Source organism: Falco biarmicus, chromosome 16 (genome assembly GCF_023638135.1).
Source record: "Falco biarmicus isolate bFalBia1 chromosome 16, bFalBia1.pri, whole genome shotgun sequence".
NCBI lineage: Eukaryota > Metazoa > Chordata > Aves > Falconiformes > Falconidae > Falco > Falco biarmicus.
The window spans coordinates 5,218,541-5,244,064 of record NC_079303.1 but is presented as its reverse complement, the minus strand read 5'-3'; the positions used below and the strand labels follow the sequence as shown (position 1 = coordinate 5,244,064).

Genomic DNA, 25,524 nt, shown 5'->3' with positions numbered 1-25,524 from the left:
CCCCAGGATGCAGCAAGTGCTTCTGGGGACACCCCCCTGCATCCCATCCCTGGGGACTACGGCAACAAGCCCGAAGCAGGTATTCGGGACAAAGCACCTGCTCACCTGCAGCATCCATCTAGAACAGTCTGTTGCAGAGTTAATGGCTCCTATAATCCAGAGATGGAAGCAAGGACTTGTGTGACCCTGAAGTAAACTGCAAATCACAAGTAGGCTAAGAAAATCTATTCTAAAAAAAAAATTAAAATACAGGGAGCTAAACTAACCCAGGAGTTCCCAGCTGCACGATAAAGCCCAGCAGCCACGTTTGGGTCTCCTCATGGGAAACAACCTGCTGCAAGGACAGGACCGCAGCGACTGCACAGCAGCTCCCAGCCTGCGGGGCCACGGGGCTGAGCAGCGTTCCCCACGAGGTACCGCAGCTGAACTCCTGCCCAGAGCACGGCTCCCACTAGGGATGCCAGTCACGGCAAACCCCGCTGCCAGATGCAAACCAGCAGCAAGAATTGCAGCCTGCAGCAATACCTGCTCTTCACTTCTTTGCTGGAGCTCTTCACCAGCCGCTGCCTCGCCAGCAGCAGGACACGGGTCCAACAGTGGCATCCAAGGAGCTTCAATGACTTTATTGCCACAAGACCACTGGAAACTCCCTACACGAGGCTCGTCTCGTGGTTCAAGGTCTGACACCACTGTATTAGCCTGGGCTACCCAAAGCCCTTCAGCGGAGGGGCTTTCCACCCAGCCGGGAGAGCAGGTCTCCTCGAAAGCATAGCCTTCAGCATCCCAGACCTGGACCTGCTGCAAACAAGCCTGCATGCATCTTGGGCTATGCTCACTGGGCTGGATTTCCCAGCGCCGCGCTCTGCTGCCTTTCCATAACTCACCACCTTCCCCAGAGACAGGCTGGGAATACATTTTGCCAGCGCTGCCTGAAACAGCAAGCAGCGCTCCCATATTTTATATGGGCTCGCTCAGAAGTTAGCATTAGCGGAGAGCAGAAAGCGTGAAGGGATGTGCTATCAAGGCCAGTAAGGCTCAGAATGAAAATTGTAACCTCTAAGAAGGAAAAAAAGAAAAGCAAAAAACAAAAAAAAAGAGCAAGATTTCAGAGCAAAGCCTGCCTCTTCCCAGGCAGTCCCACAGCACACACGACAAGGATGCAGCAAGCTGTAAATAAGCCAGCATTGCCCAAGGCTAGCTGTGATATTTCTTTTAGGTGGAGAATCAAGCACAGGACAGACTGAAATCCTGGTTGCAATCTGGCAAGACAGCTACAGTCCTGGGAGTTGAGAGCCCCAAATTTATCATCAAGCAATTCCCAAGTGAGAGTTCACAATTTCTGCTTGAGACTGGCAAACAGTACGAGATCTCTTGAAACACCACTCTGGAGCAGTAACCCAGCAGAGGAACGTTGACTTTGTATTACAGTCTCCTCCTTGTTCAGTGCCTTAAGAAAATAAAAGCGAAGCTTTTCTGAGGTATTTAAGAATTGCATATAAACATCCACTTATCACAACGCCAACTTCCACTGCACAATCCGTCAGTCTTTAGGTGCATGCTTTGCTGCAATCTATTGACTGCAATAGGTCTTACATGGCTGCACACAGGTGCTGAGCTGGTGCAGGAGTCTTTAAAAATAATGCCAAGGGTAGAGATTTTCAAAAGTAAGAAATGAAAAGAGGGGGGGTTAGGGATGAAAAAATGACCAGAAACTTCCCTTTTAAGTTAACGGAAGATGTGCACTCAGAAATTCTCCACTTCGTCATGTCACGTGTTTCACAGCGCTGGGGACAGGCACAGCCGTGCTGCCACCCACCAGGGCTGGCCCCCACCCCAGTCGTAGCAGGAGACCCCTCGGCACCATCCCCTCCTGCATGCAAAGAGACTTATAGCTGCACCTCACAGCTGCAGGGGTAAGGCATGCCGCGCACGTACGCTGCACTTCACCCGCGGCACAAACACAACCCGGCGCAGACCAGCATCCATCCAGACACGCATGGCAAAAGCAAACAGAGCGGCTCAGTCCATCCCTGTCACTGCAATTTGCTTCTCCCCAGTGGGGCACATCCCTCCCCTCTTGTGACGGTTCCAGCTGAGGAAACCAGCGTGTGCCAGCTATTAAGAGCTTTGGGAGCAGCTCGTGCGCTGATGCCACCCGGTTTCCATGGAGGACGCACGGTGCACCCAGGACCGCAGGAGCCTGGGGTGGTGATGGTCCCCTGGGCATCACAGCAGGCACAAGGCAGGCACTAATTGCTTCATGCTCCAGGGAACCTAAATCACTCACAGCAGGAGGAGCGGGAAGCCCAGCTCGGGAACACGGTGCTGGTGGCAGAACATCACAGGTCTCACACTGTGTCCCCATGCAACTCCAGCAACAAACCGCTGCCCAGCCCCTGGCATCCTGCCTTCCCCCGTGTGCATCTTGGCAGACAGATGTACCGGCTGGTCTCTCAGCTTGCTCAGCCCCCCAACACCCCCAGCACACCCCAATCCTTGCAAAACACTCGTACTCCTCCAGCCAGGCACAGGGCAGACTGTGCTGCAGAGCCCTGTGCCTTCCCAGCACCCCCACAGCAGTGTGACCCTGCTGCTGAGGCATCCATAGCTGCCCTGCTGCTGCTCCAGGAGGTTGAATTTTGCTCCCAGGAGCAGGAATCGGCCGACACCTGGGATATGCTGCTGTGGCAGGAGGGCAGTTGTGCCCCTCTCGCCTGCTGCTCCTGCATGGCAGCGCTGGGGGAGGCAGGAGGCAGCTCAGTTCCCACCTGCACCAAAGTTTTGCCAAACCTCTGCCGCCTTCTGCCCATCCCGCAGCTTTGTGATGCTCAGAGCCTAGTCTGGGAAAACACTGGGAAAGAAACACTGCCCCTAATTTCTCTGTTTACCACATCTATTTGTTTTGATTAACCCAAACATAAACCAAAGCATTCACAGACACCAGGATCGTACTGCACACAGGAGCGTACCAGCACCCGCTGCTCAGCCAGCCCGGCCAAGCCCTGAGAGCAGCACAGCACCCCCAGCACGACGAGCCTTCGTCTGCTGCTGGGAGAGTCAACACCCTGGTGTAAGGATTGCCCCAAGGACACAGGGTTCCAACCCTTGGCCATCACACCTCTGACAGTTCACACGATGGTGCAGCCACAGCTCCAGGTAACAGGTTGTTCTCTCCCCTTCCATGCGCCATTGTAATTGATAAAAGAAACCCTGCATTAGGACAATTTGACAACTACGGGTTTTAGCGGCTGTATTATGTTCTCTTAGGGTCATTTATTAAGTCATCTTCCACCCAGTGTGGAATTAATTTGCTTTCATTAATCTCCCAGTGTCAGTGACAGATGGTTTAACTGTTTCCACTGCAGCACAATTTAAAGCATGCAGAGAGCAACCAAACTGCTCTGGAAAACAAACCCAGCGACCTTGCACAGGGCTCCCGGCTCCACCAGCAGCTGAGACCCAGCCACGGATTTAAAGATGCATCTCTGAAACAGAAGGTTGTGTGTATGGCAGAAACCAGCCCGGGACTCCCAGGTACTTTATCCCTTGCACGTCAACTGTGGTGCAAAAACCAAACCAGAAGTTACCACTTCCACAGTGCTCATGTCTAAGTGGGCTTGAAATGTAGCTAGGCCAGTTCTTGTAGCCGCTTTGATTTTAAAAGGAAAACTGCAAAGCACTGTGAGAGTCAGCTGGACCAGCACTGCCACAAAACACTGCCACAAAACACTGCCAGCGCTGCGAAAAACAATTCGTTTCCCCCCCCGAGACGGGAGCAATCCTACTGCACCAGCCTGTCCCAGCTCACCTTCCCCCTACACCCTCAGACTCCAGGAAAAGAAAGTTTTAATCATCTCTCTGTGCAGCGACCCCGCCGTGGGGCTGACAGGCACCGTGCACAGGGCAGTGCCCGGATAAAACCCGAGGGACCCACTCAGTCCGTGGCCAAGCGGCAAGGCTGCCGGAGCAGAACTAACACACCCAGCTGGCTGTCCCGTGGGACCCAGCGCGGTGCTATCCTGACTCTGGCAGCTATTTAGGGTCTGGGGAGCCCTGTGAGACCATAAAGGTGGCTCCGAGGGTCCCCCCTTCACCTCTCCTTGCCGTTCATGGCAGTGATGCTCTGGCACGGCTCTGAGCTCCCTGGAGTGACCACAGCATCCATCCCCAACCCCCTGCATGCTCCATGGCTCAAGACTCTGCTTTTCTGTTTTATAAACCAGAACCTGCCCGCAAGCAGGACCTGCACCAGCCCAGCAGCACCAGCACCACAGCTGGGGGACCCTGGGAAAAGAAGCGCTGCTCCTTCCATCACACATGATTAGATCAGCTACTTCTTGCTCTTCAGAAATGTACCCAGACCTCCGGTTTTGCAAAGTTTCTGGTGCAGAATATGCAATTCTGCCTGAAGGAAGAAAAACAGAAGCTATTAACCATAAACCGTTGCCACATTTCCTGTTGTACCAGGACAGGAGGAAACAAGCTGTTAACAAAACAAGAGCTCAGTAGCTCTGCCTGCACCTAAACTCTGGCAACCGCTGCTGGACCGGTGGCTCTCCTGGCTGGAACTCGGGGAAGAGCCACCCCCTGGGGATGGCCTGGCTGCATGGCACGACATCTGCCTGCCAGCCTGCAAAACCAGCACGTTCCCATCGCCTCCATCGTGCCACCCTCATGTGCAACTGGCAGGAAAGCGATGGCGAGCCTGGAGCTCCAGGGTGCTCCTACTCCTGCCCTGTTAGAAACCTGATGCAGAACGCTGCACGGTCACAGATGCCAGAGGTTAACTACCACTCAGCCCGCTGGCATCATTTAAACTCAGCAGGCAGCGTGTTTACCATCCCCTATGAAACTGCCATAAAGTAACTTGCAGACAGCCGTGGCCCACAGCGAGACAGCCACCCACGGGCTGCGCAGGATCAGCCCGGTGGCCTGGGGTACCCGCAGCAGCACAGAGGGATGAACCCCGCCGCGTCCTCTCCCTGCCCATCACAGCCCACTGCACACAGGCTCCCCTTCCGTAACCTACATTATTTCTCAGTGGTAGGAAACAGCGATTGTAATAAATGACTTGAGCCTCATCTGGCACTTGGGCTAATGCTCGGCAGGATAAAGGCTGCCCAGAGCAGTGCCTGGGAAGCGGTGGGCGGCTGTGATGCACAATGCCCATTGCCCCCAGCGAGTTAGCCACACCGTCCTCCCCTTTGCAATCTACTACTCATCTAATGAGCCATGAGCTTGTAACAGGCTATTACGGGGGAGGTAAAAAACCCATGGGCCATCATGACTACGGTGACACGCTCTCAAAAGAGTGATTCTAAGCCAAGAAAGGCAACAACAAAGCCTCTGTGGCAGATTTTTTCTATTCTTGGAGGGGTTTTTATTTCATTGGTTTGTCAGGAGGGACGTGCTCCACGTCCAGCTGGCGAGTGTCCTTCCTACAGCCTCTCACCTTGCAGAAGTCAACCCTCAATTTAAAAACCTTTTTAAAACAAGCAAAGGCAGCAGCTCACGTCGGGCCTCTGTGTTGGGAATAAGAGCTCTAGGTGGGACCCGGGAGCTTTCCGACACTGCAGAGGGGATGGTGCCCCCTCCCCACGGCTCCCCATCCCACCGCAGCCCCAGTTGGCACCAAGGAGCCGGGGCACAGTTACAGCTTGGATGCGCAGCTCAGGAGGAGGAAGATGGGCAGCTCACAAACCGTGGCTCTGCTAACCATAAAACTAGGCATGGAAAGGCACCATAGATAGAAAGGCTGAGTGTGCACTTCCACGGGACACTCCTTGGAGCAAGGGCTGCTTCCCTGCAGCCACAAACCAGCCTCAGAGACACTATCCCTGGCCCCTCTCTCCCAGCCAATTTTCCTCACCAGCTATTTAGTTAATGAATTTGAATAGCAGAACGGTGGAGATGGATTTGGCCCAACATCACCACATTCTTGGCAATGACTGTCTTATCTAGAGCAGGAGCGGCCAAGTCCTCCCTGGTGTGCACGGGCACAGGTCCATCGCCATTTACATCAGCAATGCTGTGACAACTGGCATCCCCAAAAACACAGCCCAAGCTCTCCCTTTGGCTCCTGTGTTTGGATTGCAAGAGTATTTCAAAGACCTGCTCCGAAGCGATTTTACACCTCAGCGCATCAATCCTCAATTCTTCTGCTTATTAAGGAAAGATTTGCCTTAAAACATCAGAAAACAAAACCTGGAGAAATGCAGCTAAGTGCTGCTCACCGGGGAGCCGCAGTTTGGAGGAGCATCACCAGCTCATGCCCTGTGACCACCACCACACTGCAGCACAAAGGACCGGAGGGAAATGTGAACACTTCAAATTTGAGCCAGAAAGATGAGAACCGGCAGCTCAGAACTGTAAATCCAGCTGCAGCAGGGAGCAGTGGTGGCTGGGGGCAGCGGGGCTGGGGCAGCACCACACAGCCCCATCACAGTCACCGGAGAGATGGGTCATCTCTGCTGGTGCACAGCTCTCCATCACTGCCCCTTCACCGCGCGCCCCCATGGCTCACAGCATTACATGGGGAAAGGATCCCCTGCTCAAGCGCAGACAGGCGGGGAGAACAATCATACAACAGATCTGGGGGGGGAAAAAAAAAAAAAAGAAAAAAAAAAAGAAACCCCAACATATTTCACTCCCTTTGAGAAATTCAAGTGAGATGCTGCGGTTTACTTTGGGGTTCAGAGGAAAACGCAAAAGACAGGAGAGCAGTGCATCTCTGGAGAAGGGGAGAAGGATTGTTGCTGCATTTCAGAGGTTAGAGGCAAGTGAAGAGGGGCTCGGTGTTTTGATTGCCATGGAGATTTCACTTAGAAACCGTTTTTCCTGCCACATCCCTGCTCAGCAGCGAGAACTGAGCAGGTCCTCCCAGAGAGCTCCATCTCAGGGGGCCTGGGCTGGACAGGACCCCATGGGTGCTCAGCCACCCCACTCTGTGTGCACAGACCAGCCTGGTGAGACCCCGGCCTGGATCAAGGAGGCTGGGTGCATCAAAGGGATCTGTTGATCCTCAGCAGCAGATATTGGGGGACCAATCACAGCCTTAAAGAGCCAGGAAAAGCCCCCTCCCCCCTGGCAGAAGAGGTGCCCTGGGCCACCCCAGGCTGTGCCAGACCCCCTGCAGACCCGCCTCCCCTCTGGAATCACTCTGTTCTCCCACACTTCGGAGACGACAGGCCAAGGACAGGACCCTGCGCTGGTCCCTCAGCTCTGGCTCCTTCTGCATCGCACCATGCAGAGCGATGCTCCCTTTGCCCACCCAGCACAGGCAACGTGAACGCTGACGGTTACCTGCAACCCACGAACTGGCACAGATGCTGCACCTGATGGCCAGCCACTTCTGGGACTTCGTTTCTCCAAGGCTGGACGGGATCTTGGAGACCACCTCATCCAGCCCCTGGCTGGGTTTTGAGCACCTCCAGGGATACAGTCCCCATCGCAGGTACCACTGCACACTGCCACCGTGGAGGGCACAAAGAGAGGGAGCAAACAGCCGTGGGGCCAAAACACCGCTGCGTGTCCTGCATCTCCCCGTGCCCAAGCTCACGTAACTCCCCGCCGGCCACCCCCTCCCACACAGCAACCCCTCCGTGGTGGTCTCTGCTGGGAGCCCCAGATCCACCAGCACCTGGTAGCATAGCAACACCGCCCGTGCATCCCACCATCCCACCACCACCACCACCTCCACAGCCTCCCTCCTCTTCAGCAGGGAAGGCTTTTGCTTGCTGGGTTACCCCAGCTCACCTTGTTCAGGGACTCCTAAGCCAGGAGCTGGTCCCATCATCCCCATCCCTAAATCCCACCCTGGATCCCACCCTGGGTGAAACTACATTCCTGTTTCTCACAATTCCTACAGTCCCTCTCATGTTTTCTATCCTTGGACAGAAACGTGCCCCTTTCCCCTGATCCAGCCCTCCCGGCAGCCACTGATGCAGGACTCAGAAGAGCAATTTGGCAGAGTTTTAAGCCATCGTGCTCCAGGCAGAAGCCACTGAAGCCACTCGGCTGAAGAGTCACAAAAATGCCAAGTAATAGATCTCCTGGAATGAGGTCACATCTGAGATGTAAAAGGGTTCTTTTCTAATGAAGAGTGATTGCACTGATGGTTCTGAAAATAAAAAGGAATTACAGAATTCCTAGAAAGAGGCTCTTCAGACTAATACAGTTACATCAATCAGAAAAATTGTTTCTCTATTCACAGCAATCAAATTCCACTCTATTGTTTTAAATGGTGGGAGGCCTCTATGTCCCCACCTACAGAGATTGTTTCCTAGGTCTTTTAAGACATTCATCCCCAAGTTACCCGTATTTAGCTTATTCCTGCCCATGCTCACGGGCTGGTGCCTGCTGCTGCTGCAGCGCTGGCCACACTGTGCATCCTGGGCTCGGGAATCATTCCTGGGCATCTAAGATCAGAGGAATGTTGCTGTTCCCCAGCGCACCTGGCAGCCTAACTCACTTTCAGGACCAAGCTGATGTTTTCTGCCCACGGCCAGGAGCAGGTACTGTACTTGGTGGTGAAAAGCAATGCTGTTGGCACACGCTGCCCTTGCAGCGATGGAAATATTCCACACTCAATAACATCGCTCAAGAGAAGATGCCAAGCAAAAAAGTGGGGACAGGGAGTGAAGCATAACCCAGGGGGGATGTTCACCCTGGGGCTGTGCCTGTCCCTGTCCCTCTGCTTTGCTGCCTGCTCCCCAGGAACATGCTCTCCTTGCTGCCCTCCACCTGCCATCCAGCCCAGCCTCACCACACCACTGCCTCCTCCTCCTCCTCCTCCCCACCATGCCCCATGCTCCTGCAGGACCTGCACCACCAGCAGCATGCCACAAACCTCCCAAAACGTTCTCCCCTCGAGGCCTGAGGATGGTTTCCACCTCTAGCCGGAGAAATCCAAGAAGGACCCACCTCCGCACACAGATCCTTTACACAACATCATCTGCTTAAAGAGCAAATGTGTGGGGTTTGGGTTTTTTGTTTTTTTTTTTTCCTTCACACACAGGAACCATTTCCTCCCCATGACACCAAACCCCCAAAAGGCTCCATCTTCTCTAGCGGCCAGGAGGTCTGCCACCCATGCTGGCCACATCCAGGTGAGGAGCCAGCCAAAAAGGGGCTGCAGCAGCCCCTGACCCCTCTGCACAGGAGAGCTCCCGAGCACGAGCGTGATCAGGCTGATTTTGGAAGGTAGCTGAGGATCTGCAGTGCCCTGGCTCAAAAAGAACAGCATTAAAACGCCATGGAGCACAGCGCCTATTGCACTAACGCTGCGATCTTTCACATCTCCTACACAACTGAATCATCAAACGACATTTAAAAACCAGCAGTACGTGTCGGTTAATCATAGCAAGAGGGAGCTGCTGGCTAAAAGGGAATATCCCATGTTAAACCCAAGGGAGCATTTCTTCCAAGAAATTAAAATAATATCGCCAGTTGATTGGAACTCTCCCCCAAAGTAACTCCCCCCGCCAAGGGGAACAGCCCAGGTCGCCGGGAGAGCCCCCAGCACCCCGCGCTGCAGCAAGCTGAACCCCAAAGCACCTGCTGAGGATTGCAGCTCAGCAGCCTGGGGCGTGCAAATACAGCAGAGCCTGAGCAGAAGCGCCTCGGTGCTGATGGTTTACAGGGGAATTTCTAAGTAAAAAAGCTGCTCCCCGGGCCAGATCTCATCTCTGGGTGCCACAGGGCTCTGGTTCCTGAGCGAAACCCCCGCTTCCGCAGCGGCGCCTTCTCCTTTTATGCTCAGTTCTGGTTGGGGCCCCAAAGTTTATAGCAGGGATGTTTGTTGCTTTTTGGATTTTTTTTTAAAAATAAAACACTTTAAAAAGATGAAGCAGCTTTGTCAATGTTACTGATACAGAAATCTCATCCTGGGGTGCAACACTGGCCAGCCAAGCACTCCCTCCTCCTCTAAGGCAGGTACATATGCACCCAAGCACCCAGAAAAGGACCAGATTCATCACTGTGTTAATAAATTTGCAGATTAATTTAGTCCTGTAACTTTCCCATCTCCCAGGTCCAGTTTTCACCAGTGGTGCCTATTTTGCAAGGCCAAACCACAGGTCCCTGGCCAGCAGCCCGACCCATGGATGACAGCTAGCAGGGCTGCTGCCTGCCCCCCCCCAAAGCTGAAAAAACACACTTGGAGTTGGCTCCTCCGCCGTGGTTCCTCGGGGAAGGGGCCAAGCCGGCATGCTAAAGGTTGAGACATGGCTGAGAAAAATCTGCAGCCGCACAGACCCCCTGCATGGAGTGGGGACCCTGGAAGAGGCGGACAGAGCCTTCCTCCCCGCCAGCGGCTCTGCCCTGACTCCAGCTGCAAGCTCATTTTGGCAGCACCTGCAGCCAAACGTGCAGGAACACTGACATCTCCCTTCACCAGCAACCCCCCCGCCGCCTCCCACCCAGCACAGCCCTTCTCACTAGTTTTTAAGCTGTTACCTTGGCAGGAACCTTGTTCGGCGTGCTCCGGAAGAAAGAGGTTTTTGCTGTGAAAAAGCAATCCTCGAGGTCTTCATCCAAGCTGCAGTACCCGCTGCTCATGGTCATCGAAGCCCAGCAAAGGTGAGAGGCTGAGCGTGCACGGGGCTCGCCGGGGGGCTCGGGGGGCCGGCGACCATCAGCGGTCCCTGCTCCGGCTCCCGCACCAGCAGCGAGCCCGCTCTCACATCCTCAGCTCGCCGGCGCTTATCTGCAATAGCTCCTTCTGCTCATCCTCCAGAGCCAGCGGAGCTATTTCTCTTTAACAGGCAGCCGTGCCGGCTAACCCTTCCCTCTCCTCCTCCACCCGCCTTCCTGCGCAGCAGCGCTGGGGCAGCATGGAAGGGGCCGAGCGGCGAGTTTGCTCCCACTCTTGGCACCCAGCTTCGCTCACCGCCCGCGGTCTGGTCCCACGGGCGCCCGCGCAGCATCGCCTCCCCTTCCTGCGCTCGCCCCACGGCGCGCAGCCCTGCCACTTCCTCTTGCAAAATTTCTCACCCTGCGGCACACCAGGGCCCAGGCGCTGGGCTTGTCCCCGGGTACCCCCACACCTCCTCCGCTACCCAAAATCCATCGCCAGGGCAGGCTGGCCTCTTGCTCCTTCCCTGGCAGCACAACCTGGAGAGCGGCGTTGCATCTGCTGTCCCAGGGAAGCAAACCCCGGACCGAGCCTGACCACGCTGGTGGTGGGGAAGGGGGGAGGCTGGCAAGGATGTGGCCTCAGACCCTCCTCAGGGGTGCTGGGAGCCCCTGGTCATCACGCTGCAGGAGGCAGTGGGTGCCTCTCTGCTCTGCAGCTAATTTTAGAGCAGTGGGAGTGATCGCAGCAGTGCTGGCACCCGGCTGAGGCAGCTTCGATTGCAGCCCAGGAAAAAGCCATTCAGCTCCTCAGTCCCGTTTGCAAGAAGCGCTCGCTCCAGACTGATTAAAATGCTGTGTTGGCCTTGGAAAGAGCCTCAGAGCAACAGCACCATCCCAGCTCCCCTCTCCCCTTGCAGCCCTGTGGAAACCCAGGCCGGCACAGACCCATCCCCAGAGCTGCTTCCTCCATCCCACTCTCCCCTGGCCCCTGCAGGGCCCCCACCATCCCACTAACACCCTGTGTTCTGCCCAGCAGCTTTTGAAGCAGCTGTGACCTTCCTCCTCGGTGAAGATGACAGGTATTTCTGGAGCCGGGCAGGGGAAGGGCTCCACTCCCCCCAGGCTATCCTCCTCCCTCGGTGGGGGCTCCCAGGAGGGGCTGCGCATCCATGGGGTTGCAGCACATCCCGGCACAGGCTCTCCCTACCCACCTGGAAACCGACGTGTGTGCACAGGCAGGCTGGGGGGACTAAAGAAAAGCCTGGCACACCGTGTTAAAAAGGACTCTGCTTAGGCAACAGTATTAGCCTACAGGCTAACAACTCTCTATCATGCTTCAGAAAAGGAAGAGGGAACAAGGTCCGAGAGTATCATGTCGCTGAATAAATCCATCCGACGCCCACACTTGAAATACTTCATGCAAGACCCGGCCAGCCCATCCAAGAAAGAATAAAGAATTGCAAGAGGTACCACGAAGGGCAGGGTAGGCAAGATCCAGGGAGGTTTCCATGCCTGGGGCCAGCCTGGATCTGGAAAGGAAGGACTAGAAAGAACATAGACACGACTGAGAGCTACAAAATCGTGGGAGATGTTCACAGGAAGAGTGCAGTAAGGAGGAGTGCTTTTCCAGGCCACGCACGATCAGATTTGCAGAACTTATCACTAGGTGTGCTGGCGGTGGATGTGCAAAGTCAGACTCCTCAGAAGGAGCTCACTGACAGCAACTACAAGTGACAGTTCAGACACAACCCCAAGGAGCGCCCACAGCACTGCTCACAGGGAGGCCACGGCAGCACCACGCCATCCTCGCCCTGGCGTTCCTGCTCTCTCCCTCAGCATCCACCAGCTGAGAAGAGAGGAGGCACCCTGTGCCCGGATAGCTGCTCTTATGTTAATTCCTTTGTGCCCTTTTCAGGGCACGACTCTCCCCATCGCTAGGTGCAGTTTGCACGTCAGGCTGGCGAGCACGGAGAGCTCCGCACCCCGCTCCCCCGCTTGGCTACCTGCAGCAGGACCAGTGGCAAACCCCTCCTGCAAACGGGAGCGATCGCTCGCTCCTCCAGCTCACAGGGCTCCTTTGACTGGTCCAAAAGGGCCCCAAGATCTTCGTACAAGCTACCATCCACGCACGAAAACCTCTTCCCCTCTTGATGGCTTGCAGACGGTGTTTCATACCCTCCCATCTGTATCTGCTAGCTGAAGGACTTGAATTGCTACCAGCTTTTGATAGCTCTGTACCCCACAGCCTGCAGCACCCCGGGAATACAAACCGGGACACCAATGCAAAGACTAGCAAGAGGACACAACACCTGCATCTCAAAGAGGAAGGCAAGAATCCCAACGGCAGCAACTTGTAACAATGCAAATAAATAAGCTATCCTCTTAGCAGCATGCGTACTTCTGCAGTGGCACAAACCTCCTCGGCTTCACAGAGCTATATTTAGAAGAGAAAGAGGCTTGAAGTCAAGCACACACGACACAGTGAGCGTTGGGCCGATGAACGGCATGGGCATCCTCACGGAAGCTTCAGCCCCGAGTGTTTCCCATGGAAACAGGGTGCAGCCAGTTTTGCAGGGCCCCATGCGAAGCTGGATGCACCCCCGCTGCATTGCTCCATGTGCTTCTTCCAGGACCCCTCGCTTTTCCATGGCGGTTCACCTGCCAGGGAGATGTGCTCCACAAAAAAAAACAACCACGGAAAAAAACCCCAAGCAATGTTGACCCATTGGTTCAGCAGCAGCTCCGGTGAACGGTGAGCTGCACGACAACCCTCAGAGGACCCGCTCACCAGTGACCGGCACCAGTTCGGAGGTGGGAAGCGCATACCAGCTCTGCCAAAAGCAGGGACCAAGCTCCTGGTGCTGCCAAGACCAGCAGGGACTCCTGCCGGCTTTCGCGGAGGCTTCATTTCACGCAGGGAGGCTAATCTGGGACCCAAATGTAACGCACTCTTAAATACTTTGTTGGATCAAAACCCAAATTATTAATGCCTGGTATTACATGGCAACAGGGCTTAACCAGGTGATATTAAAGCAGCTGTTCCTGATGCTCCTAGTTTGCTTACATTTGATACTACTATTAAATGACTTTCAACTATGCTAGCTATTAGAATCACCGAACGGTTTGGGTTGGAAGGGACCTGACAGACCATCTGGTTCCCACCCCCTGCCACAGGCAGGGACACCTGCCACCAGCCCAGGTTGCTCCAAGCCCCGTCCAACCTGGTCCTGAACCCTTCCAGGGATGGGGCACCCACAGCTGCTCTGGGCACCCTGTGCCAGTGCCTCGCCACCCTCACAGTAAAGAATTTCTTCTTAATATCTAATCTAAATCCTAATTTAAGTTTCTTGTGTTTTCAGTGTGCAATCCCCCCCGCAGTGTATTCAGGCACCCTATTACTCTCCTTTCTGCAACACTGACACCGTTTCCCCTCCACCCTCCTCCTTCCAAGCAGCAGAACTCGCCTGGCCCACAAAAGCACACCGGGAGTGTGGCTGCGTGCTCAGCTTCATGGGCTCCAAGCAAGCAAACCTGAAGATGATTTTTCCTTGATTACCCATTATCCACCAATGAAAACAGAGCTTTATTGCAGCAATTCACCCTCTTCACCCTCAAACGAGCCCACGTACCCCCTGCCCCCCCCCCAGCCTCACAGCCTTTCCCAGCACAGGTAATGAGACCTCTGCCCACGCTTTGCCGTGCGGAGGGTTCGGAGCAGGGATTCCTGGCCGGCACCTCAGGATGGGTTTATGGATTTCTGTTTGCTGCTGTAATTGGAAAGACTTTTGTTTCGTTGGCACAAAATGCCTCCCCCCTTCCCGGGATCACACCAGAGACGTGTCAGGGTGATGAATTGCCACGAAGCGCAGGCTCCGTGTTTATTATTAGCACCATCAATAACCCCCGGCTGGTGTTATCACCCTGAAGAAGAAAAAAGCCTTTCTAATTTTTCTAAAATCCAAGCTTTTCTCGTGCTGCTGGGGGAAGCCCAACAGCATCCGAAGGAGATGTAAACACACACAAGTCTGGCTCTTCAAACAACCTCAGGGCTCAGTGGAGAAGCCATTCGGAGTCCCTTTGCAACGCGTAACTTCCAAGATAAATCCCACCTAACTTCAGGCTCCCCCTGACCCTTTCCTGCAGGGCAGCACAGCCAACAACCAAACCCACCACTGGCTGCTCACACACCCAACGGAAACCCCGTGTCACCTTTGAAAAACATTTATTCTTTGAAAAACCGCACCACTCCATTTCCAGTGTTGCACAAACGCAGCAAGGTCTTCCAATACAAGGAATATAAAGGCATGGTTATAATGGAGAAAATACAGATTTTTTAAAAGCATATAGAGATCGAAAAGGCTCTGTGCAAGTCAAATCCAGCGCAGCCAGGTTTCTAAGCTGTGTTTTAAGCTTCCAGCATTAAGCATCTCACATCTCAACCCGTGTGGCATCGTGCAGTCCTGCTGTGCCCCACTGCACGTGCTGCAGCTTGTCCCAGCAGACACCCAAGCCGGGCATCACCGGTACCATGGGACCCTCGGGTGGGGGTTAAGCAAACAACTAAACCTTCCTGGAGTAGCCCTGGGGATTAGTGCACATCCCTAATAACAGACTGAAGAGTCTCAATCCCCCAGACGAGTGAAACTCTTAAAACAAGGCTATCAACCTGAAGCTCCTTACAAAATCCATGCTCACACTGCCAAGATGCAGGTGAAATGCACCCTCTTGCTGCTCCTCTTCGAGCACTTTGCTGGGACACAATTTAATGCCGGTATCGACCCTCCCTTGCAGGCACCTGGGCATGGCCGGGCTGCAGCGTGGGGCCCGACACCCCTGGGGGACGCCGCTCCTCCCCTGCTCTGTTCCAGGCAGCCTGGCCAGGCTGACAGCAGCGTTTTAAACATGACACAGCTCCACACACACCTTTACGGTGAGGGGGACGCCCCCACGTACAACCTCCAGCGTGCCAGCTTGCACCCACGCAGGATCCAGGTGGGCAGGATGCACACAGTATATACGCGACTCATCAGTGAGCGCTGCCCGGCTCGGCCGGACCGATGGGCTGACCTCCCCGACAAGACCTCCCTGCTGGAAAACCCGCCAGGAGCAAGAAATCGGGTCTCTGAAGGAGATGCCATTGGTCACCACGAGGCTGCCGGCCCCCGCGGAGCCCCCTCCCCAGCGTACCTGGCTGCAGGGCGGCAGCAGGGTGCTCTCGGGCGAGAGCTGGCTCTGGCACTGGCCCGGCCGACGGCAATCCAGCTGGATGAGGCTGCGGCATTCCTGGTGGCACGTGTATCTGCAGTCTGCACAGGAGAGAAAGGAGACAGTGAGGCACCCAAGAGCCGCAGCCTGCTGTCGAGGAGCAGCGGGGGAACCCCAGGAAGGGACCAGGCTCCTGCCAGAGGGCAGATGGATGCTCATGGGCACTGGCACAGCCGGAGCTGTCAGCCAGGCACATGTCCTCACTCGGGCACGCTCCTGCAGGTGGGGAGAGATACCAGGATGCCTCATCCAGAGCAAAAATTGCTCCCACACCCTCTCCCCAGGGAAACCTGTGTTTCTTGCTGCAATGCTGCAGCATGGGCAGCGTTCCTGCCTTGCATCCTGCTGCCTTTCCCCCGATCTGCTGGCATGCTGACGTACAAAGTAAAAAATATGCTCAAGTCCCACCAAACCATGTGGTACCCGGCTCCTCAGCTGTGCTCCCTGGAGACATCACCTGCACAGCGCCTGCAGCGAAAGCTCGGCCACTTCACCCAGAAAGGATGCTTCATCTTCTAGCATCAGGAGGGAAAAAATATCTTTGTATTGGACAGAAGTCAAACTATTTAAGTTCACTAAACATGAACAATTCAAGGGCCAGTTACAGTGACTGAGGCATGGATCTACCATCAGGCTGCCAAAAAGCCACCCCTGGAGAGGGTACGGAGATGTCCTGGGCCCTGGCAAAGGCTGTGAGCTCCCATCGCCAGCGCACACTGCCCAGGAGCAGTAAGGCGTTGATGTAGCCTGTTTTCTTTGGATGCTGACCTGTCCTGTGAGACATTAACTAGTTTAAGGTAGGAATTGCACAGACACCTCTGCGAAGCCCAGGTTTAACCTGTTCAGGCACAGGGTCCCAGAGCGGCAGCATTCGGCACAGCCAGCTCCATCTACCAGACACAACAGTTAGCACGTATCGGTGGCTATCGCTCCCCCAGCCCTTTTTTTCCAAGCCCTGACTTTTCTATACTTGCCTGACTGCAACTACCAACATCCTTCTACTTTAACAGCCCTTCTGATCCTTTTTAATTTTTAACTGTTGTACAAACAGCATTAAATTTACTTTTTACACTACCCAAAATTCCAGAGCGGTCACCGACCTCAAAAAAAAAAAAAAAAAAAAAAATCCTAAAACCAAAGCAAGAAAGCTTACTCCACAGGAGGCAGGACCGAGTGCCCAGCCCTGCACCAGCCCTGCCACCCCGCTTCAAGCCAGCAAGCTTGTATTTTAAATACCTTTCTTTTTTCTTTTCTTTTTTTTCTTTAGCATTTGGGTCATTGGGTTTGAATATCTGGGGCTTGCAGGAAAGCAAAGGAATATCCCATGTTTGCTCTGGAAACAGTGATCTCTGCTCAGCTCTGCCGAGCACTCACAGGCGGGAATGCCTGAGAATGAACGAGTGGAGCTGAGCCACTGCTGGGAGCTGGTGCCTGAGGGGGGAAAACATCAATCTCCAGGGGAAACAGGGAAATAATTTATCATTTTACATTCATCTGGCAGGAGCTGTCTATCATACTCCTATTCCAAAGCAGTTGTCTCAAGTAAGCCTGGGGGAAAGCAGGGAGACTTGCTTTTTTTTTTTTTTTTTTTTTAATTAGAGATAAGCTGCACAGTTACATGGTAATTTCATGCGTGACCTTTTGAGCAACTGGAACAGCCTTTTAATAGGGGACATTCGCCAAGCCTTTGCTGGAGCTGCCAATTTGAGATTGCTCTAGTTGCAGGTTCACCTTGAGCATCTGGCACCAGCAGAAAGTCCCTTCTGTCTACTTGGTCCATGGTTTCCAGACCCTGGACCTCAGCCTGCTGGGGCGGGAAGGCTCAAGCATCTTAGGCGAAGGAGGCACGCAGCGAGAGGGCTGAAATACGTAATACAGACCACAGAAATTACAATTCCTAAGCACACCTCTCTGGATCAGGCCCATCGTGGCCAAGCACTTCTTTACAGGATTTAAGTATGACACCTCCTTAGTCACCATCACCTATTAACAGACCTAATCACTCCGTATCCGGCAGGGAACACTAATTTTAGAAACCCAGCACAGCTTTAGGAAGCAGTCACGTGACAAGTTTGCTAAGAGGAGCAGGATGCCTCCACTCACGCTTTAAGATAATTTCCATTCAAGTCAAACAAAGTAACACTTGGAAATGTAGTTTCTTTTTTTTTAAAAAAAAAAAAAAAAAAAAAAAAAGTCAGATCATGATACTGTGAAAAACTTTGGTGGCTGAAAGGAATTTCCCTGGTTTTACAGATAAAGTTTCTCAGGGGGATAAAGCTGGATAGAGCAAAACCATTCAATACAGATGCCCATCTAGGTGCCTAAATATAGGACTGCAGTCATCCTGCCCACCCCATCCTCCCACTCCCACCTCCCGAATACCACACAGATGCTATGGGGCGTCTTTCCATCCAACCCATGTGTAAGCCCCAGGTCTGTAGGCTCAGGACACAGCAGGAGGAGGCACAGGGCTGTGGCAGTCACCAGATCCCAGCCCCAGCCACGACAGAGGCTCCAAGAACCTGACCCCAGCCAGGCTTCCACCTAAAGGAAAACCTCCTGCAACCCCAAAGCAACACCACATGGGAGATCATGTAGGATTGCCCCCCAAATTAGGATGGAGAAGGTCTAAAGTGTCTCTTCAACTCTTTTCTGGCCGAAGTTTGTAGTTCCTGCAGCGGTGCTGGGGGATTGTCCAGGTGAGAACACCCGCATCACCCCAGGGCTGCCAGCCCTGGCACACACGGGACCGCTGAGCAGGCGTGCTTCAAAGCGAGCTACAAAAACCCCTTGTGTGATGTTAAAATGAAATTGCAGGAGTTACCTGGAAGCTCTGGTTCCTGGTCATTAAGGATCCTGCCATTCATTTGAAAAAACAAAAAAAAAGGGGGGAGGGGGGGGGCAGGGAGGATGAGGGTGCAAATAAATTTGCTCCCAGTATCACCAAAGTTAAGGAAAATCGTTGAAGCATGACCCAGCTGCCTCGGGAAGGCTCAGAGCCACCAAAGAGAGAAAAATAAACCATCCTGAGCTTTGAAAGCGGCCGTGAGGCTCCGCAGGTGTTTGAGCGCTGGAAACGGACCCTGTTGGAGAACAGTGACTTCTTCCATGCGCGTTCCAGCTCCGGGATCCTTCAGCCTGTCCCACCCGCCTTCAAACGCAGGCTGTGCCAGGCTGGGTTCGCTGAGCCGTGCCAGGCTGGGTTCACCAGGCTGTACCACCTCAGGTGGAGGGCTCGGTGCCTCTGCCCTCGCTCCGAGCAGCCGCCCCATGTCACTCGGGGTGACCTCAGGCACGGCTGTGGGATGCAGCCCCACGACATCACGAGAGCCGGTGTCTCCTCCGGGCACAAAGGGTCAGGGCAGGACCTGCGGCATCGCCACCAGCTCCAGCATTCCCAGAGCGAATGCAGGGGAGGGTCTTGGCTTTCCCGTGAAGTGCTTCCTGACACCCCCCAGCAACGATCCGGCCTCGTTCCTGCCCCAAGCCTGCGGCTTCATCACTGGAGGCCTCAGCAGGTTTAGGTGTAAATCAGGTGGTTTGGGTTCTGTTTTTCACAGGTAAAACCCCAGGGTGGTCTTTGCTTGTTCAGAGCAGACAAGACCCCTCCAGTGACAGCCACCCCTCTGAGAGGTCCCTGCATCACTGCAGGATCCGGAGGGCAAACCCCGCGGCCAGGCAGATGCTCTCAAGCCATTATTTACTAAAAGTCAAATTTTCCTTTCGAGTGGCAAACGCAGCACCACCGATGCCCCACGCTGCACCGATGCCCCACATTGCACTGCAGCACAGCACGCCTGCAAGAGCCGGGCAGCAGGAGCCAGAGCAGATGCTGAAACCACCCAGTGCCACCAGCACGGTGGCCAGAGTGCATGCCAGCCCCGTGCCAGCCCCGTGCCAGCCCCGTGCCAGCCCCGTTACCTGCTGGGCAGGATCCCAGGTGGCCGTGCATCACCAGCCATGCTCTGCAGCACTGACAGGGCAGCACCGCAGGGATCGATCCCTTCACATCTAGCAGCAGCCCGCCAGCAAATACGCCCAAACACACTGATTTACACCACCACCTACCTCTGACCAGCAAGACCTCCCTGCTCGACCTCCTCAGCAACCGCAGTCCCTCGGACCAAGCCTTGGACTTGGGAAAATGCCTGAATATTTTGCGAATTCTCTTTGTCACGAGCCCAAAGCAGGCGGCTGCCCCCGCCTTCCCGTCTGCCATCCTTGCGGGAGATCGATCGCTCCCCGGGCACGCGGAGCCGGGCGGGCAGCTCCTCGATGCCGAACGCCGCTGAGATGCAACGTGCATCGGCGCAAGCTACGCCTGCTGCCACGAGAGGCCTTTCCTCCCACGGAGATAAAACATGGACATTGTCCATTGACAATCCGCTGCCGTTTGAGGGATTTATTTATTTCATTTTTGAGCAATGAGGCAACACGCAGCTCAGAGCTTGTGCATCTCTGGGCTTGTCCTGTTAGCCATGGAAAACTTTCTATTTCTGGGGCTTTTTGCTTGATAAGATAAAACAACCCAACGGAAGAGATTAGAGAGAGAAAGCGCAGGACCCAGACGTATGCTGGGAGGCCTCTTTCCAATATCCTCTCTCCACTTTGCTGCTTTTCCCCTGCAGCCTGCTGAAGCTTAAGGGGGAGGGGAAAAAAAGCCCCCAACATTTAATCAAAGGTGCAATTAAAGGAATACACTGAGATTAACCATATTTATAACATCGCTTTAAAAACTGCACATGGTTTGCTAGGGTTTTAGATTGACACTACCGTCCTTTCACAGCATCTATCAGTTACAACCACACCAGGTGTCAAATGATGGAGTGGGACGTAAACATCAGTTTGACAGCATGCTCGAAATCTGCCACTTTGTACCCTCTACATCGTGACTGTCCCCTCTCTGCTCAGCTCCTCTTACAGACTGGCTTTCCAGCACCCTGCGCAACACGTTCTTGCATTTCTACAGGGAGTAACAAAGGTGTAATTGAACTAATCCTAAAAATCACACCAAGCAGCGTAAGCAATGAGTTAACACGGAGCGCTTTCTTATTCAGCCCTGGCTGTCCCCACACCCAGACAGCATCTCTTCAGCGATACCCATCCCTTCTGCCCACACCGAGAGCAGAAAACTCAGCTAAACCCACCGGGCCAGGGACGAAGCAGGGGGAGACAAGAGACACCCCAAAAACTAACCTGCCATGGAGGCGCTGGAGCCTTGGCTGGTGTGTCTCTCCATGAATCCTTCCCAAGGGCTGGACTGCAGATGGAAGGTGACCCTGCAGACCTGTGCCGCTCCAGGAGCCCCAGCACCCCACCACACAGCTCTGGGCAGGTCACTGCTCCCCCCACACCTCCGCCCCCCTGGCCAGCAAACGCCCTGCCCCGGGGAGCCCCAGCACCCCACCCTGTCCTCACCTGACCCCAGCAGCACCCGCCTGGCAAGCGCCAGCCCAACCTGCCCGAGTCACCGGCGAGCAGGAGAAGCCTCAGGAATCCGTCTGGACCAGCCAGATAGGACAGAAATGCAAAGCACCGCGGGTCCTATGAACTGCTAGCAATTATTATTTACAGAAATGCAAAGCACTGCTGGTCCTATGAACTGCCAGCAATTATTATTTACACCAATTATTATTTAGCTCTTGGTTAGCAAGACCAGAGACACGAGGGAGTGTGGGAGGACCTGTTGGAAGAAGATAACATGAAAAACTACCGTGTCCCGGAAAGCGCCAGTGGCATGAGCCCTCATCCCTGCGAGGCTGAGCTCGCTAAAGAATTTGTTATCTCAAGCAAACATCTACTTGCAAACCAGTAATATTAGAACTGTAGTTTGCTCTACAAACGAAATAAAAATGGTGTGTGTTTAACCAGTTTCCTCCTTCAGGCAGCAAGTCATGATTCAGCGCAGTACTTGAGGACTGAACTACCTGCTCTGAGAGATACGGGTGGCCTCAGCCCAGGAGATAAACCCAAACGGACACTGAAGTGCTCTGCTGACCAGGTCCGTGTTGCAAGATTTAAGGATCAAACCCTGGCTTCAGGTACAACTGCATGTGCCACCACCGTCACCAGGCGCTGGACGTGCTCCGAGGTTTCCCCCGAAGCAGCGCCCCACAGCCAGCCTTCCCGGCAGGGAAGCGCTGGGAGCTGGAATCATTTCCTTGCGAAGCAGCACTTCAGCCCACAAACGCCCTGTTTTGGTAACACCATGGTCATCAGCACCAAGACCCAGGCCATCGGTCGGGGTGGGCACCCAATTCCAGCCACCAGCAGCCCTGCGCCAGTGGCTCCCACCACCGCACCACCTGCCTACGGTCACTCCACCTGCAATAGGTGCATCCCACTTAACCCACGTGGGCCAAAGAAACAACTCCACCGGACTACACCAGGCAATACGTGGGTAGTAAATCGTGTCCCCAGCTGCCAGGTAGAGAGAGGCCATGGGGGAGCCCCACCAGCACAGGCACGGGGCCAGCGCACCCCCGGGGTGAGCACCCCAACCTCACCAGAGGATGGAGCGAGCTGAAGGAGCGGGCACGCTGCTGAGCCATCGCTGGGACGGGTCTTACTGCGGGTTTCACTAATGGCTGTGGTGCCAGAAACAGGAATTTCTTATCAGCACCTGCATCACGGGCACAGCAAGGATAAGAAAGTCCCCCAGGAAGAACTGGCCCATCTCGGGGTGAGCTGGCACGGAAAGGGAGCAAAGCAGCTGATCCACACCCAGGTTAGGCTCCTACGTAATTCTTCTGCCTCAAGCCATAAGATCCCCGGTCATCAGTGACCAGCCCACCCCAGGCAGCACAGAGGGACCCTGAGTCACCGGCGTGATGCTGCCAGGAAAAAAAAATAAATGCAACTGCAACCCTGAGACTGCGCCAGCGGAGATACTGAGAGCCAGGGAAGCAATCGAGCCATCAGCCAAAGCCCGACCCACCGCTGCCCTGTCTGGTGCTGCTCCCACCGCTACCCACCCAAACCCTTCTCACCGGGAAGCTGCCCCCAGCACAGAGCTCAGCCTGGTTTCTCCTCTGCCCCAGCTCCAAAACGAAATAAAGCACGCAGAGGGCTTTGAAGCTGCATTAGTCACCATCTGCCCTACCAGAACAAACACCAAAAGAACCCACAGCAAAGATGCACCTCTGCAACCTGCCCATCCAGCTCCCTTCTCCCCTCTCATAGCAGGAAAAGCTGCCGGCAGCAGGGCACAGTTACGCTCCTACAGTGGTTTATTTATTTATTTTTTTATATATTCACTCAGGCTTTGAAAGGTGCCAGCAGCACCAAGCCACATACATTAGCTAGGAGATATTCAAGATACAGCATATAATGGCACAGCCACTCCTCGTGAGCAATTGCATTCGCTCTGGGGCTGAAATCAAGTATTTTTTTATCGAACGCCAGCAGGACAGCCTGGGGTCCGTCGCTCCTGGGCTCCCACTTCCCCATCCCTTTGCGCTGATGCCCATGGAAGCAGCATGCCTGGTGTCTGTCACGCACAGGCCAGACCCAGACGCTCCGGATCAAGGCACTGAAAAGGCTCCCAATGTCTCAGACATCATCTTCGTCAGCCCCAGATGCAGCACCCACAGGTGGCACTGGAGCTAAAACCTCGGTAAGAGCCTGTCCGCCACCTCCAGAGCCACGGGACTGATCCAGGACAGCCGAAACCCATCAGCTGCCCAAGGGAAGCCACCCAAGGGGATCCTTTTCCAGATTCTGGGACTTGCCAGGTCTCGGCCCCCACCCCTCCCATCCAGGCCCCCGACTGGAAGAGGAACCGCAGCACACACATCCCACGTTAGCCTTGGAAAGCCAGCTCCGCGCCGCTCGAGAAAGGGGAAATGGAGCCCAGGGGATTTCAGCGCGTCTCTGGTTGGCACAAAAAAAGACGTGGCCAACCCACCTCGCCCCAGCTCCGCAGCGGGGCCAGCTCCCACTGCCCCTTCCCAGCCCTCCAAGCCTGCTGCAGACAGCGTGTCCCCCCTCACCGGGGCCAGACACCGTCACACGTGGGATGCTGTGCCCGCGGCATGGACAGGAAGGACACGGACCGTTTGGGGAGGGAGGAGGAATAAATGCCACCTTCACATGTTACTACAGACGGTCAGGTCTGATGTAAATAAAAATAGACTAGAGCTGTACAAACAAAAACCTGAGTATCCTCAGGCTGCAAGTCAAAAGCAAACAAGCAGCAATTCTGCATCAGAAGAAAAAGAAATATTCACCACGGGAGGATAGCACGCCCCGTCTGCAGCTCTTGGGCATTTTTGAAAGGATACGCTATTGGGATGACAGGGAATGCAGATGATGTTATAAGCGTCTCCACTGAAGTTTCCCTCCCCTCCCAGCCTGGCTGTTTGGGGAATTTTAGAGGCAGAACTACTCCCACAGTCTGAATAATTCTCCTCTGAAATGAAAAGGGAAATAGTGTTCTTTGAGATTTGTTTCAATATAACTATCGAAAAAAAATCCTGCCAGAGGAAAAGTCCCCCAAAACAACTATTTATAGTTATTTGCAACACCACAAGATTCCGTCACTTTTTACTTTAGATCAGGATTTCGAAAGCCGCAGCCCAGTACCTCACCTCGCACATGAGCCCTGTGACAGCTTTGCAGGATGGCTGGTGACAGACAAGAGCCCCAACAAAATCTGGTTTGCTTCAAATAAACCCACGCTATTTTTTTAACCCCGTTCCATCCCGCATTTGCTCCAGCGTGCCAGGCACAGCACCACTGCCAGCCCCAGGGAAAACACTGGCCCTTACCGGGCTTCCAGGGAGTTAATCGGGGGTGGCAGGCAGAAAGCAAAGGTACACACCAGCCAAACGTCTTTCCATCACCCTCCTTCAAACAGCGCTCCAGACAGCGAGTTCACCGGCATATTCCTGTGTCACGTTGTGCCGGCCGCGTGCTGACGGCTGGGTTACGTTTAATTAACAGCAGTCAGTGCTAAAACCTTAATGCGACGCAGCAGGGCCATATGGCACGACTGTCTCTCCCAATCGCCCTTCATTTCCAAACGGCACCGGCAGGCACGTGTAAGCGCCCTGCTCACGCCGCGCCATGCAAATCGCGGCTAGAAACATTTAATTGATTCATAATCTAAGGAAAGCCAAGCGTAAGAAGCACAACAGGCTGAGTGAGGGACTAATTGCCCTGGTGAGGCTGGTGTTATAGCATGTGCCTGGCATGACACACACACACACACCCCCCCAAACAAACAAACCAGCAAATGAGCAACGAAGCCTCCTCCTGAGCCGCCAGCTGGGCACCCAGCCCAGCACCCGGGGCGGGATGCAGCTCCTTCCCTTGCCCCAGTAACCACCAGTACCAGCTACCTGCCCTCCACACCGACACCAAGGGCACCCTCAGCTGGCTACGGGTGATCTTTTAAGCCTGAGCTAAACGGCGTTGGCTTTAGCAGCTTCTGCCGAAAATCAGGAGGCTCAGCTGACCCCAGCCAGCAAATCTTGGAGCTGCCCAAGCCCCAGCGCTGCAGCTGCATCCCAAACGGCAGCTCCCACCCAGCCCGCAGCGGGACGTGCCGAGGCCGAGCTGGGAAGGCGCAGTTCCACTGCCAGCAGCCAGCACAGCACACGCCACCGCGCTACCCATGACACACGTTTGCTCAGACCTCCCCGCCCCCCCCCCCCGCACCACCACGGGTGTCACTGACCCCCA

At 54.6% G+C, this 25,524-nt stretch overlaps 1 protein-coding gene across 4 annotated transcripts in view; it reads right to left on the bottom strand.

Moving 5' to 3' along the window:
- RASSF5 (Ras association domain family member 5) overlaps positions 1–20,108 on the bottom strand; it is a 28,814-nt gene extending 8,706 nt beyond the window's left edge. Inside the window, exons 1-2 of one of the 4 annotated variants that reach the window (XM_056361863.1) lie at positions 19,909–20,108; positions 15,763–15,881 (exon numbers count right to left, since the gene is read on the bottom strand). In XM_056361863.1, coding sequence (XP_056217838.1) covers positions 15,763–15,881; positions 19,909–20,059 — 270 coding nt within the window. In that variant the 5' untranslated portion in view covers positions 20,060–20,108. Of the gene's footprint in view, positions 1–7,302; positions 7,455–10,455; positions 10,910–15,762; positions 15,882–16,297; positions 16,965–19,908 lie in introns of those variants that run through there. The other 3 variants (XM_056361860.1, XM_056361861.1, XM_056361862.1) reach the window with 3 other exon arrangements.
- Positions 20,109–25,524: the final 5,416 nt, after the last annotated feature.